The following is a 16,872-nucleotide window of genomic DNA, read 5'->3' as shown; positions in this document are numbered from 1 at the left end:
ATAAGTCCCGTCTTATTGAATGACCCATGTTGTACATACTCAATCAGGTCTAGCAAGTCTAAGGGATCTTATGAGACCTCTGACTGGGTTCTGCTAAGTACACACGGCGTGGTAGATCATCGGAAACGCAGCAGACTCGGATCATTAGCTTCACTGACTCGAATAGGTGGACGAACACCGCAGACTCAAGATGATTCAGTTCAATCGGCTCACTGACTCTGGTCAGAAGACTCACTGGGAATAGTGCAAGATGATTTGCTTCACGAGCCTCACTCAGCAGATAGCAGTAGCCAGAAACATTGCACACTCAAAAGCAGTGGCGGGCTGTGCATTTCACATGAAGTGAAGTCCTTCTTAGTCCGACTTAAATAAATCCCCCTCATATTACCATCATTTATGACCACGGCTGGACAAACAATATACAGAGAGACACTACTGAGTGAGTGTTGGACGACCTAGCTTTTCTCGAAAGGTCCGTCTTGAAAAAGGCCTCACAAATGTATCTAAATCCACACTTTTCCCTTATTCGGTCATTGTGGTTTAAAAAAGCAAGAACATATTTTAGATTTTCAAACGGTCGCCAGTTACGACTGACGGTGCGTTGATTCCGCATAGTGCTGCCCCCTCACGAGTGAGTATCCAATCACAAGCCGCGTTCAACGTAAGTCCAGTGAGAAGGCCTTACTGTCATAAACTCGTGATTTGATTGGCTATCGCAACTCTCTATCAACTGTAAAAGGCCCCTTGAGACACAGAACAGACGACCGATTGTATCTGAAGGCCTCGGACGAATAATGTGTGCGACTGGTATTAAGTAATCTGCCTGGCAACACGAGCTATCTGATTTCTGATTGGAAAAAATCTCTAACCAAAAAGTAAAACTTTGAGATATAATAAGACATCAATGTGAAGAATATGATCATGATTTCTTGATTATGTTAGGCCAGCAGAGAAGGTCTTGAAGGCCTTGACCGCCCAAAAGGTTCGGTCGAATCAAATTAATGGATTTGTCCAAAATCCAGCAGAGATTATTTGGTTCACTGACTCACAGAAGCACTGTAGACGGCACTTTTAATTAAGGAAAAGAAGTTGAAATTTCAGATTTTTTTCCCCCTATATCTCTCTCTCCATAAATTCCTTATGACATGCAAAAATCAACGGACGTTGCAGCCAATATCCTTCCTACTTAATCCCGTAGTTTCCCTGAGCTTATTTTATCAACAAGGTATTTGAAAAAAAATCAGAGTATGATTAAAAACGATGATAACCACTGAGCATATACTGTCAAACAAATCCGATTAACATACACAACTCACAAAATGTAAAGGAGCGTTGTGCAAAATGGACGTGGACATTAAACAGTTGAAAAATTTACAGACGGGCGACCATCTCCTTCATCCCCGGGTCGCGTCGTACACGGCTGACATTCGAATGTTATGTAAGCTTTGATAGAAAAGGCAGCAAGTGTTTTCCTTCACCTTCACCGACTTGTGCGGAGAGGTTAGTGCGGCTATTGATCGCGCACTACAATAGCATACAAGAAAACCTTGAACCGCGCCGACTTGTCCCACCTTTCCTCATTTATTGATCACTTGTCTGCTGGCTAATTAAGACGCGACCGCTAGCGGCTGGCTGCGTGGTCAGAGTTAAAAACTTGTATAAATGGGGGGGGGGGGGGGGGGGGGGCTGGTCCGGGGGGCCTGGGAACCGTAGAAGCAGCTAATCCATAATCTGCTAATGCGCGATTGCGCTCATCCCCTCTATGTCATTCCCAACATTGTCTTGTTTTATTCGTCTCTTTTGACCTCCTGTTTTTTTTTTGTTTTTTTTTTGGGGGTGGTGTCGTCCTCAACCCTGACCCATCCTATTAAATATGACGTTACAAAGAAAACAACAGCTGTTCAATGTAAGCCTTCCTTGTTTGACTTGTACTTCAAGGGCAGCTCATTTTTCACAAACAAGGGGATTCATAAAGACGTTTTGCAACTTTTACGGTAGTCTTATTTTTTGCTGTGCAATTTCTGGCCATTTATGGTAGTTTTTAGTTTTAAATCCATACATTTTGAGGTTTTTATTTGTCTTATATTTACCTGCACAACGTTTTATGTTTTTACGGCATTCATTTTTTGCTGAACAATTTTCGGGGATTTTACTATTATTGTAATTTTTACCTGCACAACCTTTAAGGTGGTATTCAGGCTTTAACCAGCATAACTTTTTTTTTTTTTTTGTGAAGTAGTAGTAGGTTTCATTGTAGTTTTATTTTATCCACGCGATTATGAAGCTTTTTTTAAATTTTTATTTTAACCTGGTGACTTTAAACAACTTGCGCAACTCTTATTAGAAGTTTTTTAATTTTACTTTAAACTGCACGACATAGGGGGGTTTCCCCCCCCTTTTTTTTTTAACTTGCACAAGTCTTGATTTTTTTTTTTTTTCAATGTGCAACCTTTGGGGGATTATACAAAAGTCTTATTTTAACTTAAACCAGAGCGAAATGGCCTTAAAATAAAATCCAATTTATGATGTGAATCGAGTTTTGCCCTTTACTTACAGAAAACGCAAATTAAAATAACATTATTTAAAGCGAGTTTTGCTTCCCCCCCTTCTGGCATTTGTGTCACATTCTTCCTCCCGATACCAACCAAGCATGTCGCAACTTCAACAGAAATAATGGAAGTATTTTTTTTTTTCTCACAGATATTGTTGTGATGAGCGTTTTATCTTCAAAAATGTCGCCGTTGGTGCAGTTTGCCGAGTAATCCACTAGAGTCCGTTCATGCTTTTGAAGACTGCTTTACTCACTAACAATCAAACACAAATATACAATAAGACACGGCTAAGTGAATTGTGTTTCTCTGCAACTCCACACTGCCTGACTGAGCCTTTTTTCCCTTCCCAAGACAGACTATGCAATTACATAAAGCAAGTAAAAGATTGACATAACTGACATAAACAGAGACTGTCACTTTTGTAAATACAATCCTTAGTAAATTAATCTACTGTGTTAAACGGTACATTTTAACCTTATATAATGTTCCGTCTCACTCCATGGCTCGACTGGTCCATATTTCTGTTGTCAAAGAGCCCCACTCAGTCGAGCTCTCACGCTCTTTGCTTATGCAGAGTCGTACAGGTTAGATCAGGGGTGGGCAAACTTTTTGATTGGTGGGCCACAATGAGTTCTAAAATTTGACAGAGGGGCCGGACCAGGAGCAGATGGATGGAGTGTTTTGGTAACCTCACCTCATCGGAGAAAAAAAAATACATTTCATTTGAAATGAAAGAGAACAAAAGCATTACAATGAGAAATTTGTCTTTGACACACCACAGTATTAGAAAATCAAACATGAACAAGATTTATTCATTTAATTGTTTTCAAGTTCCGCAGGCCGGATAAAAACGTTGATAGGGCCGCATGTGGCCCCCGGGCTGTAGTTTGCCCACGCCTGGTTTAGATGGTTAAGTGACCTCGGCTAAATATTTTGAAGCGCACACCTTGGGTCAAGCATCTGCAACATGCGGATAAATCACTGCTTTTGGATTTCAGAAATGAGCACCACGTCATTGGTAACGTTCAGCTCGATTGACTCTGTAATTGCCTTGAACAATGTCACACTGATTCGACTCATTGTCTGTCAACTGCGGTTGTCTGTGTCTTTGCGACAATGCTGACAGCTTTTGTAAACTAGCAGCGCTCTGTCTGCATGCATGTGTGCACAGGAAATGCATATCAGCAAGGATTTGAGGGGGAAAAAAAAAAAAAATTCATCCGGAGAATTAAATTCAAGTTAATCTTTCAAATCCATTAATTGCCCAGCCCTCTTTTAACCTGTGCAGATTTTACCTTGTGCATACTTTTTGCAGCTTTTGGTCTGATTATTCCAAGTTAGCATACATGCGTTTAAAAAAAATACTAATAATAAAAAAATAAAAAATATGGATGCCATGAGATCTCTTAAATCGAAACAGTGAGTTGACAGTGATTGAAAATGACGACTGTGTGCAGGTCTCTGCAGCTCCACTAAAGGCTAAAGTGAAATTGAATTACTCCCGTATGGCGAGCAAATGATGACACACTTGCGTTTGGAAGGCAAGCAAGAGAGAGAGTGAGAGTGAGCTGAAGTTCTGGCGTGTTCAATCATTAAACCATAAGGCCTCTTATTATTGAACGGGACAAGGCCAAATCTGAAGGCCCCCACGTGCAAATTTTCACCGCCTGTGCGTTTTTGCTGACGACATCTCTCTGAGGATTAGTCACATTACAGGAGTCATTTCAACCCAAATGGATATTTAAAATAGCGAACATTGCTCTCCGGGGCTTTGTCGTTTTACACTCCAAGTACGAAAATGATAAAAAGCTGCCAAGACGCCTCCTGGGTAGGAAGTTAGCGTCTCTATATCTCATTGAATCCAACATCTCTAACTAGCGTTTGGAAGAAATTGAGCTAAAAATCAAGTGTACCACTTGGCTGCGACCAGCAAAGGCACTTTTTATTCACTTAAACTACTTTGAAAGAAGGAATTGAGCTCTATGCATACTTCCTCGGTGATACTCACACCGCCATAATTATTCTGATAATTCTTCATTCATCCAATTTCTATTTTCACCTGGCTTGTTCAGAGTTGCGGGATATCGGAGCAGTTCCCTAGTGGCTCTGGGCAAAAGGCAAGCGATGGACTGCTCGTCTATCACTTGCAGAGCACATTGTGTATAGAGACAGACAACCATTCACACTTGCACTTTCACTGAACCCACGCTGCTTGCACCAAAGGGAGGCGAATGTATCACACACACACACACACACACGCACACACACACACACACACCCACACACACACATCAGTGACTTTCTTCTAAATACGGTATTGAGAAGGGAGTTCAGGACATACAGACAGAAGCCCTTTTCATATAGCCTGTAAACATTAACCATCCTTTATATCTGTGTCGCTGTTCTTTATAAACTGCACTGATACGGACGGGATGAAGGGGATCAAGTCGATTGTGCAATTTCAACCAGAACAGAGGTGGAAGACTGGGATTGGGTGTGACTCCATCCACAGAGTTTCACACTGCATTCATCTAACCGCCACTATATGATACTGAAAAAAAATGTCATGTTCAAAAGTACTCTAAATGATTAACTAAAACAGAGCCGTAGAAAGTGCGAGACACCAGCGCAGTCCTACATAGGCTTTTATTGGTTTCTGAAGATTTAGATGACGATCACAAAAATATTTAGTTAACGCCCTTTTTTTTTTCCATTGACGAGCTAAATGTGGCTTTTTGATGACGAGACGGGACAAAATCGTCGTTCAAAAATGGCAATGCTGAGCAAACTATCCTTGTTTGTATGCCAAATCAAATGTTTTGGTGCTCGGCTTATTTTGGAACAATGAGCATTGATTCCACTATTACGTTATCTGTTTTTAATGCATAAACCTTACTAGTCAATGAGAAAGTCTTTGCTCTTGGGTGAAAACCTTGTATATTTTTTACTAAACTAAACTAAAAACTTTCTGAGTTTTCGACTAAATTTATGAAAACTAGACTAAAACTTTTTGGGGAGTTTCCGTCGACTAAAACCTTTTTGAGTTTGTCGACCAAAACCAGACTAAAGTTATCACGAATATGAATGACTAAATGTGACGAAAACTAAGAAGCATTATCGTCCAGACTAAATCTAAAATGCCTGCCCAAAACCACACTGTTTCCGTAATCCCCAAAAAATGATCATCAAACGCTTATCCTCAGTTAGAATTTTAAAAGAAAGGCTTGTAGGTCCTTTGAAATGCTGCGCTAGAAGATCCGTCAGGAAGTAAATTTAATATGAAGGAAAGCCCCTTGTCTTTCTTCTCTGGCGAGCAATTGATGCATGCGAGACGCGACGAGCAGACACCCTTACTGAGCAAAGCAGCTTCGCTTGGCTCGCATCCTCACCTATTCTCTCTCAAGCCGGCCATGGTCAGAAGCTTTAATGCGTCTCCATGCTGTATAAATGCATAGTGAAGAAACGTTCCCAGACATGACACTCGGAAAAGCCTCACATGTTCTGAGCAGTGATAGATCTGACAGATACAGGAGAGAGGTGGAGAAGGAAGGATCAAGGCGGCCGCGGAGAAACTTTGGCCTTGCTGAAAGTTTTGAAAAATGTCCATGTGTTACCAGGACAAACGGAAATAACTGACAAGTTTTTCGTTTCAGGCCAAGGTGGGTTGTTTGACATCGTTTGAGGGCTCGTAGCTCCGTCATCCAGGCATCCAAATGGTGAAATCTGATTTGAAAAATACTTCAGGAAGGCTTAAGGGTGTTTTGAGCCTCTTTCACACAGAACCCTTGGAAAATTGCAGAGCTGGCTTGTTATCCGTCTTTGTCTTTGACACAGAGCCCATCCATCATTCATGCATCACTGTCGATACCGCAAAATTACAGGAAATCAGAACACTTGGGATTCATCTTCCTTTGCCTTCTACACAGAAATACATATTGTCAGATAAAGTAATCTCCCACATTTTGGTGATTCACTATTCTCAAATTCACCTTTTCACATGTTTTCTCTGGCAGCTATGTAATGGAAAAAGAAAAGCCTTTTCTGAAATGCCCTAAAATGCCAATAAATGAGCCACGTTTTCGGTGTTGCCTGAAAGCTTACAGAATTTTGCAAGCAGGTCTATCCCGACAAATTATTCATTGCTGCTTGCTTTAATTCTTATGTTTCACTCATACTATTTCTCAAACAAAATGTCCACCAGCGTCCCTTAGAACGATATATTGTTTTCAACCTCTAAAGTTCTAAGGCACTATTATAAATATGCAAAAGGCGCTTAAATTATACACTGATTTCATTAAAAAAAATGAATAAAATGGTGGTGGACTTGAGGTCAAACGTATAAAAACATGTCTGTTTTGGAGAGTTAAATGACGTTAGCTTTAATGAGCTCAAACATGCTAGGAGTCGACCAGGTCACGGCGACATGACACGAAAGGTCCGTCGCTCCCTGTATAGGTATAGACGAGCCACATTTGTGATCTGATCTTGTGGAAGTGCGTATTGAATCTATTTTATGGAGTAGTATAAATCAAGCTTAAACGTGTCCTTGAAGTGCCGAAAAATTAACACGACACAGCAGAAACGAAATAACGGCTTCACCGTGTCTCACCTCACGTCACCTTCTTCTACAATTGCAAACGTCGTTGGAATACATCTCGGGGGCGAAAAATGAGGACGGCAATGTCACCTCATTATGCCAGGATGCATCACCGTGAAATTGAGCAGTCCGATTAGGCTTGTTTCCGTCGCGCTGCGCCGTGCCCAATTTTTGTCATTCTTCCACATCTGATGTAATATCCCTTCAGATGATTGTTTGTGTCCACCGCCCCGCCTTGCCGCAGCTTCTCAAATTGTTCAAGAAACATTGAAGACGGATCGCAAGTTCATTCGACGCGCTCCCAATTTTGAGTGGCGCAAAAATACAACTTGAGTTTCTTTGCTTGCTGCCGCTTGAAACTTTCAACGACAGATAATATCACGCTTCAGAAAATCTGCAACAACAAAAAAAAGTCAAGGTGAAAGAATAAAATGAAATCAGAGAGACCTCCTATATCGCATGGGATTTATTTATATATAGTTTTACCTCTTTTGCACTTTAAAAACATTTATCTATAATGAAAAAAAAAATAATACTTCCATCATTTGTAGAAGTTGATATAAGTAAATGCTTGAAACAAATGCTTTGAATCTCTTTCGACATCAGGGGAAATAAAGCAAGTCAAGTTAGATCTATTAATATCGCCCTTAATCAAAACAGCGCCTCAAAGGTCTTCACACGCCCACAGTTCACCAAAATCAACAACATCCCCTCTAGAGACCCTCCCCATCTCGGCATCCCCTTCATAGATGACCAGGCTGCATGCCGAGTGTGCAACCATAATCACCTGATATGAGGCTATACAACCGGGGTCTTTAATCCTGTTCCTCGAGGTCTGCTGTCCTGTCTCCATCTCTCCCTGCCGCAACACACCTGATTCAAATGATCAAGATCGTTATCCAGATTGTGCCGACTTTGCTGATTATCTTCTCATTCGTATCAGATGTGTTGCAGCAGGGAGAGACGAAAACAGGCAGGACAGGATTGAAGACCCCTGCTATGCAATATTAGTAACTTTGAACATCACGAGAGTTAAGTTAATGAAACGAAGCACGGCAGGTGAAAGGCCTTTAGGGAAATGGTTCTCCTCAGGACTTGAGCCGGTTTTTCCATGCGGACTCCACAGCAAAAGCTTCACTTCACTCATCAAACGGGTAAGCCTTCATTTTAATCAGGACCCAAGAAGTTGCTCTCTTAAAAAAAAGGTTAATGACCCTGCAGGACACTGTTCATATACCATCGCTCTCCACCACCTTCCTTTCTGTCTTAATATTTATCCCAAAAAGCAGCAGAAGCCGTAACGCAATCAGCAATGGCGATAAATATTAATGCAGACATTCGAGTGCTACTACCGTGCCTGTGCACTCACCTGGCACAGATTGAGAGGCGAGCATTCGGATATCGTCTTCTGAACAAGAGCAACAAACACACCTCGCGGCACCATTACTCGGGCGTGAATGTGCAATAGCGGACGGCGCGACGTGAGAATTCAAAACGCAAGCCCTCCACCGCGTTTGCCGCTCGACTTGTACGACGTGATCATACACCTCATGTAGCAACGTCGATTGCTGCAAGCCGGCCCTCCAGCGATCAGTTTGTGCGATATACATTTTCCACGTCTTATTTACAAAAGCAGCACGGCCTTTAACGAGCACTAATTAAACGCTGGAGACCACCGAATGACTGGCAGTAAACATCGCAGCATGTGACAGGCATCTGTAGTAGGAGAAGGGAAAAAAAAAAAACTGCCCCCCTCCCAGCCCAGTAACTTTGGCTGGTTGTGCGAACCCGTACTTGAACCTGACTCGTGAATTCTGTCAATCATGCCAGCAACAGCTGCCACGGTTCACCAGGCACGTACTCAAAGGATTGTGTGTGTGCAAATGTGTGCGTGTGTGCATCTGTGCGTGAACTGCATGTGAGCATTTGGGATTAGCGGGCTCGCATGTGCCGATTCCAACAAGTAGCAAACATTTCTGTCACGAGTTTGTTGGCTTATTGCGAGCAAGGGGAAAAATAAATAAATGCTTTGCTTGGTTAGCTGTTTGCTCGGCACAAATGCAATTGAAATGCGAGCAAGTAACTTAAGAAGGATCCCTGAATAGCAGAGTGCGAACAATAAATACCATCACTGTCCAATGACAACCAAAGAACAAACCGGTGGAATAATTAACGCCTCGCCCTCAAAATGTTTAGAATTGCCTATGCAGTCATATTGCGGTTCCCGTTGTGGGGGGGTCACTGCATTGCAGGTTTTTTAATTGTTCTTTTCTCGCCAAATATACGATATATTGCCGGATTATGTGGTGATTTTCTTTCTGCACGGACTGCTAAGTCTGACTCACGCCGCAATCAACATGAGCCAGGAGGAAGGCGTCCAACTGGCTTAAGTTACTCAACTGCATGTCTCTAGTAAACATTGTGAGTAAATTGAATACAGAGTACTTGTTATCATGAATTGTAATCCATAACAGGCGGTTTGGATTAAGGGAGGATGGATCAGACACTGGTGTTCTATTAGATTAAATTATTGAGCAAAAAAAAAAGAAAAAATACTGTAAATACAAGCCAGTAAATAATCAACCCTTTGTACGTCCTCATTTGTCACTCACCAGACTAGGCCCGCCTTATAAGGACAGGTTCCATAGATATGAACACACAGTAGTAAATTATGATGCACTAGTTTTGAGCTGTGTGCCTAAGAAAAGCTGTCAGAAGTTAAGTGGTTAGTACGTTCCATGAGTGTGAGGACGGCAAGAAAACAAAGCCAAGAATGTCAGCATATTATAATGCATATTTCTTTCGCACAATGTAGTACAAGTACGATAACAAAACTGGGAATTAAAGTTCACTTGTAAAACCAAATATATATGATATCAAACATTTTGTGTGCTGCTACAGCACTAGTCTAATCGCGTCTTTGTATTTGTGGCAGGCACACATTGAACGTCACAGTTACTACAGTGTGGAATACGTGGATGGTGACCCCAAGTGGACAAAACTAATACCGGCAGGTCATATGAATACTGATTTTTGGTAATACAGTGCATAGATGTCTTAAAATGTACTGTATGCAAAAAATACAATATAATTGGCAGCTTCTTTGAAGATTTTTTTTATTGCGGGGTTGGTCAGAAATGTAACCATGGTGACAATCAAGGGATGACTGCATTAATAGATTAAACTGTATATATATCACAAGCTATGATCTGGTATCAGAAGCCAAGTAGCCACGTAGAACACAAATTTGAGATCTTTTAAGATCGCAGAAAAATAATCTTTTTTGAAAGAGATCATTTTCAATGGCCTGAAAAAAAATACTTTGGTTGCATCACCATCTAATGGACAGAATTTTGAATAAAATTCTAAAGATTTGTGAATTTGGTGGAGGGTTGACAATCAACCTACACGGACATCATAGCCAATCTTGTGAAAGACTATCGCTTTTTTTGCAGGGGGTAGTGGTTAATCCTCCCAAAATTGGATGAAAATTGAGAATGTTTTCAAGCTTGCACCCGGAAAAAGACACTGAAAGGTTGAGAAGGATATTTGCACGCCATAAGATAAAACGCAAGATGATCATTATGCTGTTTTGCCGGCAAATCTCGCCACCACCGCTGAGGGGGCGTCTTTGCTATCCTGACGGTTTAGATCTTCCCCCGTGTGTGTTTTTGCGACGGGGCGGCATACTTGTCGCGAAGGCGGTTTCGGAGGAGCTTACACATTTAGACGTCTTTTAAGTGTCTCGTAGCTGAAGTGTGTGCAAAGCGGCACTTTTATGAGCTCGCAGTTCCCACCGGAGGAGGCAGCGGCAGAGGGGTACGCAGAGTTAGTCGATGGCTTCGGGGGAACCTTGGGGAGCATAAAATTACATGCAAACGCTGTGTAGAATCATCAAAAACTACTCATTTTTGTATAAATTGAATTTGAATAATTTGTGTATACCTCAGAGGGAAGACTGTGTATGTGTATGTGTATATATATATAAATATATATATTTGTGTGTGTGTGTGTGTGTGCGCAGTAACACTTGTTTTTCATGGTTAATGGGGACCAGAACCCCTCGCGAAAAGTAAAAACCCCAGAAGTAGAGGTAATTTATTATTTATTTTTTTGGCTTTTTATTTTAGGATTATTTACGAAGTCTCAAAAGTTTTGCATTATTTCACACCTCAAAATAGCGTGCAATGTATTTCCTGCAAAGCGGAATTGGCCTCCACAGCACGTCTATGATCTCCAAGCCAAGGTAACGTAAACATCATTACCTAATTTAATACAGCTGGCCCGCAAGCTGTCAAGGATAGACACAGCCGCTGGTCCACTTTCAAACACTTTTTTAAGAAGAAGAAAAGAAAAAAAAAATCCTACTAAGTACATTCCTCAGCTTCTATGGCCCTAAACTGACGCCCACTCAACACGCAGACATGCAGTTAGCAGTCATCTGATAACCTCAAACAATAACAGCCAACTACACACCTCATTCACCCGATACACACGTTGCTCACTTGCCTTTTGAAGCCACAGATACTCAAAGTCATATTTACCGCAATGTTGAGTGTGAGGAAGATGACCCTAAATTGACAAAATTATTCAAGAAATTTGCATGCACTTATTTTTTTTTTCTTTTGTGATTGAAATGTGTTTTTGTTTTAGTGGTTGAATGATTAGTAGAATATTAAAAATATTGTAAAACTCCATCCCCAACTTATTGTATTTAAAAAAATAATATAAAACATTACTAACCAATCTGCTGACTGGTATTTGTGTTATTACTTTGGCTGCTAAAGGCTTTTTTGGTTGACACTTCAACAGCTGTAAACATTTTTTTTTTTTTTATCTGCGATTTAGTGTATCTATGAGTGCTGGATGCGATTATTCAGTGGCGCACTGTACATCCAATGGTTCTTTAACAATGGTCATTTTCTTGGCTATTGGGGGATAGTAGAGTGTCTAAAGGTCACCTTGACTATATATAAGATGTCGTCATCAAAAGGGCTGCACTTTCTCCCGTGTGTCAAATTGTGGGGGAAAAAAAGGTGCGGATTTTTTTTTCTTTTTTTTTTAATGACAGTGCCAGCGGCAAAAGCATCCAGTCACTGCAATCCCCACCGACTGGACTCCACATTCTCTCACCGTGCCAGTTGAGGCTAGATGATCCAGATTTTGCTGGTTTTTAATTAAATGGAAGGTCAAATCTAATCATTCTTGACTTCAGGGAGAGACTGCTGTCTGCGTGGCAGAAGGGTGACACCTAGTCATTAATTTCATAGAGCATGTTAGTAGTGGTGGGTTGTGGGGGTTTCATTGATTAAAAAGTTATGGGCTTTGGGGAAATATGTGCTATGAGATTGGCTAAAGTCATTGAAATTGGGTTCTGGTTGTCAATACACAATCTGATAACGAAAAAAAAAAAGTGTTTTGTGGCATCAAATGAAACAATTGAGTGCTTTATCTGGGTTTAATTCTGTAAGTTTAGTGTTTAAGATGATTTAAATACCACATTTAATAATAATAATAATATTCCCTTTATTAGTCCCACAATGGGGAAATTCGAGATTCGAACCCAGGCCTCCTGGGGAGACTGGGTCCTGAACGCTGCGCCTTAGACCACTCGGCCATCCTGGCAGCCAAAATAACCACCAGGGAATGAGAAATGATACAAAAAAAACAGTACAATTTCAAAACAAAATGTGTAGTATTGCATTGATGAGGAAGAATCAGTTGGGGTCAGGGTATATGTGCAGAAAAAGAAAAAAATACACCTCAAAAAATTCTTCTGAACCTTTTTGGGGGGTTTCTGGGGTATTTTATTTATGGGGTTTTTTTTGTTGTTTTTTTTTAGGGTCAAATTTTGTGTTGTTCGATTACTAAAAGTTGAACAAAAATTCCTTCATCCAGTCAAGTCAACAATGTCTATGTTGGTGTCAATTTTACCTGAGTTACTTCAAGATTTTTTTTTTTTTTTTTTAAATAAGCCATTTTAAGACAAAAAGAAAAACTTTGAGGTAGTTTTAATGGACGCTCGATTGTACTTGTGTTGTTGGCGGCAGAACACACTCCGCTCCCATCAAGTTCTGAATGCAGCCTATAATTCGCAACTCAGTATTTAGTCTTCATTTTGCAATGTAGAAGTTACATTGCTTAAGTGTAACAAGTGTTTGGAAGGGTGGAAAAAAATAAAACGTCAACCGCTACTTCGTGGAAATTCACCTAATGTGGGGATCATGGAACGCGTCGTCAATGAAAAGTGAGGGAAAACTGACTGTATTAACATTGTCTTTAATTCCCCAATTTATGATCATGTTTTATAAATACGGATGTCAACTCCAATTGACCTTTAAAAAAAAAAATGATGCTTTTACATAAAATTTTACCAATCAGCAAATCCTAAAATATTTTCGTGACTTTGCTTAGCTGTTAGCATGGGTTAGTGTTCCAGTTTGGTGTGTTTGGAACATATCGGTGTCCGTATTGTTGACGGTCATTTATCTGCAATCTCCTTCCCGTGCTGCAGGGTATACTTTCCCCTTCTCCCTTCAGTGATCCATCATTAACGCGAGATGTCACCGCAAGGCCAGGAAGTCAATTAGAATGGATGTATTTTGGACTGCCGCTGTCATTTCTCCATCTCGTGTTCGCCAGCATCGCATAGCCAAGAATGATGGAAGTCTGTGCTCGAAAGCTCTTTGTAAAAACAAAACAGCCGCCCGATGCTCTGGGGAAGGCTAGGGTGTCAAATCGACTGGATGGTCACCCGGCCTTAGACCGTTTCCCTTACGCCAGTTGTAACCTCTTAATGTCTTCGTCAAAATAGGGTAAGTCGAGCTTATCTTCAAGCTATCGCCACTCAATCAGATGCCTGTTTCAAGCTCCCTTAGCAAAGAGTGCCTTTCATTTAGCGGTCCCTGTTCTCTTCGCAGAGGCACTGACAAATGAGGCCTTGTCTCGTTTTTTATTTATTTTTTTTTTCTTTCCAAAGGGAAGAATAATCAAGCTTTGATCCGAGTCAAACAACTCAACCAGGAATTCAATTTACCAATGTCAAAAACAAAGCAGCTTTTTTGCCATGGATTCCTTAGGCGACCATCTTGTGTGCTGTGTTTTCTCTCTCCGTCTCAGGTGCAAGTGCAACCTGCACGCCAACAGCTGCGTGTTTGACAAAGGGAAGCTGGGCTGCGAGTGCGAACACAACACCACGGGGCCCGACTGCAGCCGCTGCAAGAGGCACTACCACGGCCGAGCCTGGAGCGTGGGCTCCTACCTCCCAATACCCAAAGGAACTGCAAATATATGTGAGTGCCTTGCCATCCTTCACCATGGATACTGTCTGGTTACAGCTAGCAGCTGCTCCTGGCGTCACCATGGCGATCTTTGTGGAAAGCATAACCGTCTGATCTGGGTTTCAAATCCATGTTTAGTCAGTTAGTTCTTGTTGTTGTTGTGCTGACTCACACCCAATATGTCCCATCTCGTCATGTCCAAGTAACTCGCTGCCTTACCCCCGAGTGGGTCGTGGTGACGCCAACAAGCATGCGCTGCAGGAATCAACTCAAGGCTGGGCATGAGACCAAATCAAAGGGCAAAAGTTGGAACATTTCTGATGAACAAAATACAAACGGCTTGTTGCTTCATGTGTGCCTACCGTATTTTCACGACCATAAGACGCACATATAAGTCTTCAATTTTCTCAAAAGTGGATGGGGTGCCTAATAAAGCAGACCATCCTGTGTGTGTACCGAGTTCCAAAAAATAGTGCAGAGGACGGGGGTTCAATTCCGGCTCCAGCCTTCCTGTGTGGAGTTTGCATGTTCTCCCTGTGTGGGTTTCCTCCGGGTATTCTGCTTTCCTCCCACATTTCAAAAACATCCATGGTAGGTTGTTTGAACACTCTAATTGTCCTTAGGTGCGAGTGTGATCGTGGATGGTTGTTCGCCTATGCCTGCCCTGCGATTGGCTAGCAACCAGTTCAGGGTGTACCCCGCTGTTTTACCATGATTTATAGACTTCAATGAACATATTTTTCGAATTTGGGAGGAGGAGGCAGTGAAAATGTCGAGACGTTTTCAAACTCCAGAAAGGAACCCGGACCTTAGAAACTGGGAGGCAGATGCGCTAATCACTCCACCACCATTCATTATGCCACCATTGAGATACATCCATCATCTGTACCGCTTCTCCTCATGAGGGTCGCGGGGGGTGCTGGAGCCTATCCCAGCTATCTTTGGGCAGTAGGCGGGGGACACCCTGAATTGGTTGCCAGCCAATTGCAGGGCACACAGAGACGAACAACCATCCGCACTCACACTCACACCTAGGGGCAATTTACAGTGTTCAATCGGCCTGCCATGCATGTTTTTGGAATGTGGGAGGAAACCGGAGTATCCGGAGGAAACCCACGCAGGCACGGGGAGAACATGCAAACTCCAAACAGGATGGCCGGAGCTGGGATTGAACCCACGCCCGATGCTGTCTCTCACTGTGAGGCCATCGTGCTAACCAGTCGGCCACCGTGCCGCCCCATTGAGATACATATTTTTGGAAAAAAAAAAATGTTTTTTTTTTTTTGTTGTTGTTGTTGTATTCCTCTCAAAAATCGCCGTTAGGCATTTTGGTTTTGCTGTAACATAATTCCCAGACCTGCCATTCTGCCTGTTGAATTAATTAATCTTCATTCTCTCATTCGTTCACGAGCAATTTCACTGTCGAGAGTCCACTTGAAATGCTGCCTATATTTCTGCCCGTTCGCAGGCAGAAGGTGCTCTTTTGCATTATCCACATTCTGATCTTGGATGGCAGCTGAGTCACATTCATCAAATCCCATGCCGTCGGCGGGGCGGGGTGCCTCAGTGCCTCTATAAATCGAATACAGTCACTCAGGGATGTGCGGCTGGTGGGCAGGCAGGCAAGGCCAGATGGAGGAAGGATCCAGCCCTCTGCTCATGTGTTCACACTGACTCAGCCTTGCCATCACGACACTCGTGGCGATGCGAGACACTCTGTTTGATCACCCTCGCTTGGTCTGATCGCATTCCCAATCGATTTGCGATTTTGTGTCAGGAAATGCGAGCGCGACATCTACGGCAGTTTGTTCTCGATAATATCACGTCTCTTTGTTGTTGTACATGAGACATCATATGATGCAAGGTGGAAATCCGAGGAAATATCGCAGGATTCACCTTGCACCCACTGCACTGTGGATTGACAGGTCGTTATGAAAAAAAAAAAAAATAATAAATTCGCAATGCATGGCCGCATCTGTAGTGAACGCATGAAACTCGGGTCTAGCGGCTTCAAAAGCAATATTAGTGCCACATAAAATGCAATAATGTCGCACATGGAAGTGACGAAACAATATTGCTCCCTGAGGTGCCGAATCAACTTATTTTTGTCTTGGATTATTCCTATTCCTCATGCCTTTACCCATTAGTGTTTCTGACAAGAATATTAAACATATAGCGGCCTCTTATGAAGACAAATACGCTGAGCGAGCAGAATATAATTAGGCTTTAATAGCGCTCATCTGTCATTAGGGTCTTCCTCTTTAATCACGGTGGTCGTTCGTCTTGCAGGTGGGAACACAATGAGGGTTATTTGATTCAAGTATTAGTACGCATGTGACACTTTAGCTTTGAAAGGTGACATAAAAAAAGTTTTCTTTGAGTAGAATTTTGGTAATCCGTGACTTAATTTGAGCGCAAATCTCTCTCTCTCTCTCTCTCTCTC

At 41.9% G+C, this 16,872-nt stretch overlaps 1 protein-coding gene across 3 annotated transcripts in view; it reads left to right on the top strand.

The window, feature by feature from the left end:
• Window positions 1-16,872, top strand: part of LOC148325925 (netrin-G1-like) — a 66,880-nt gene that overhangs the window by 37,193 nt on the left and 12,815 nt on the right. For all 3 annotated transcript variants that reach the window (XM_088311835.1, XM_088311832.1, XM_088311834.1), the window contains exon 4: window positions 14,269-14,441. In XM_088311835.1, the coding sequence (XP_088167961.1) occupies window positions 14,269-14,441 (173 nt within the window). The remainder of the gene's footprint in view (window positions 1-14,268; window positions 14,442-16,872) is intronic.

Source organism: Idiotropiscis lumnitzeri, chromosome 12, assembly GCF_059441095.1.
Source record: "Idiotropiscis lumnitzeri isolate Australia: NSW breed Sydney's pygmy pipehorse chromosome 12, RoL_Ilum_1.0, whole genome shotgun sequence".
Classification (NCBI taxonomy): Eukaryota; Metazoa; Chordata; class Actinopteri; order Syngnathiformes; family Syngnathidae; genus Idiotropiscis; species Idiotropiscis lumnitzeri.
Note: the sequence above shows the minus strand (reverse complement) of the source record. Positions and strands in the feature narration are given on the sequence as shown.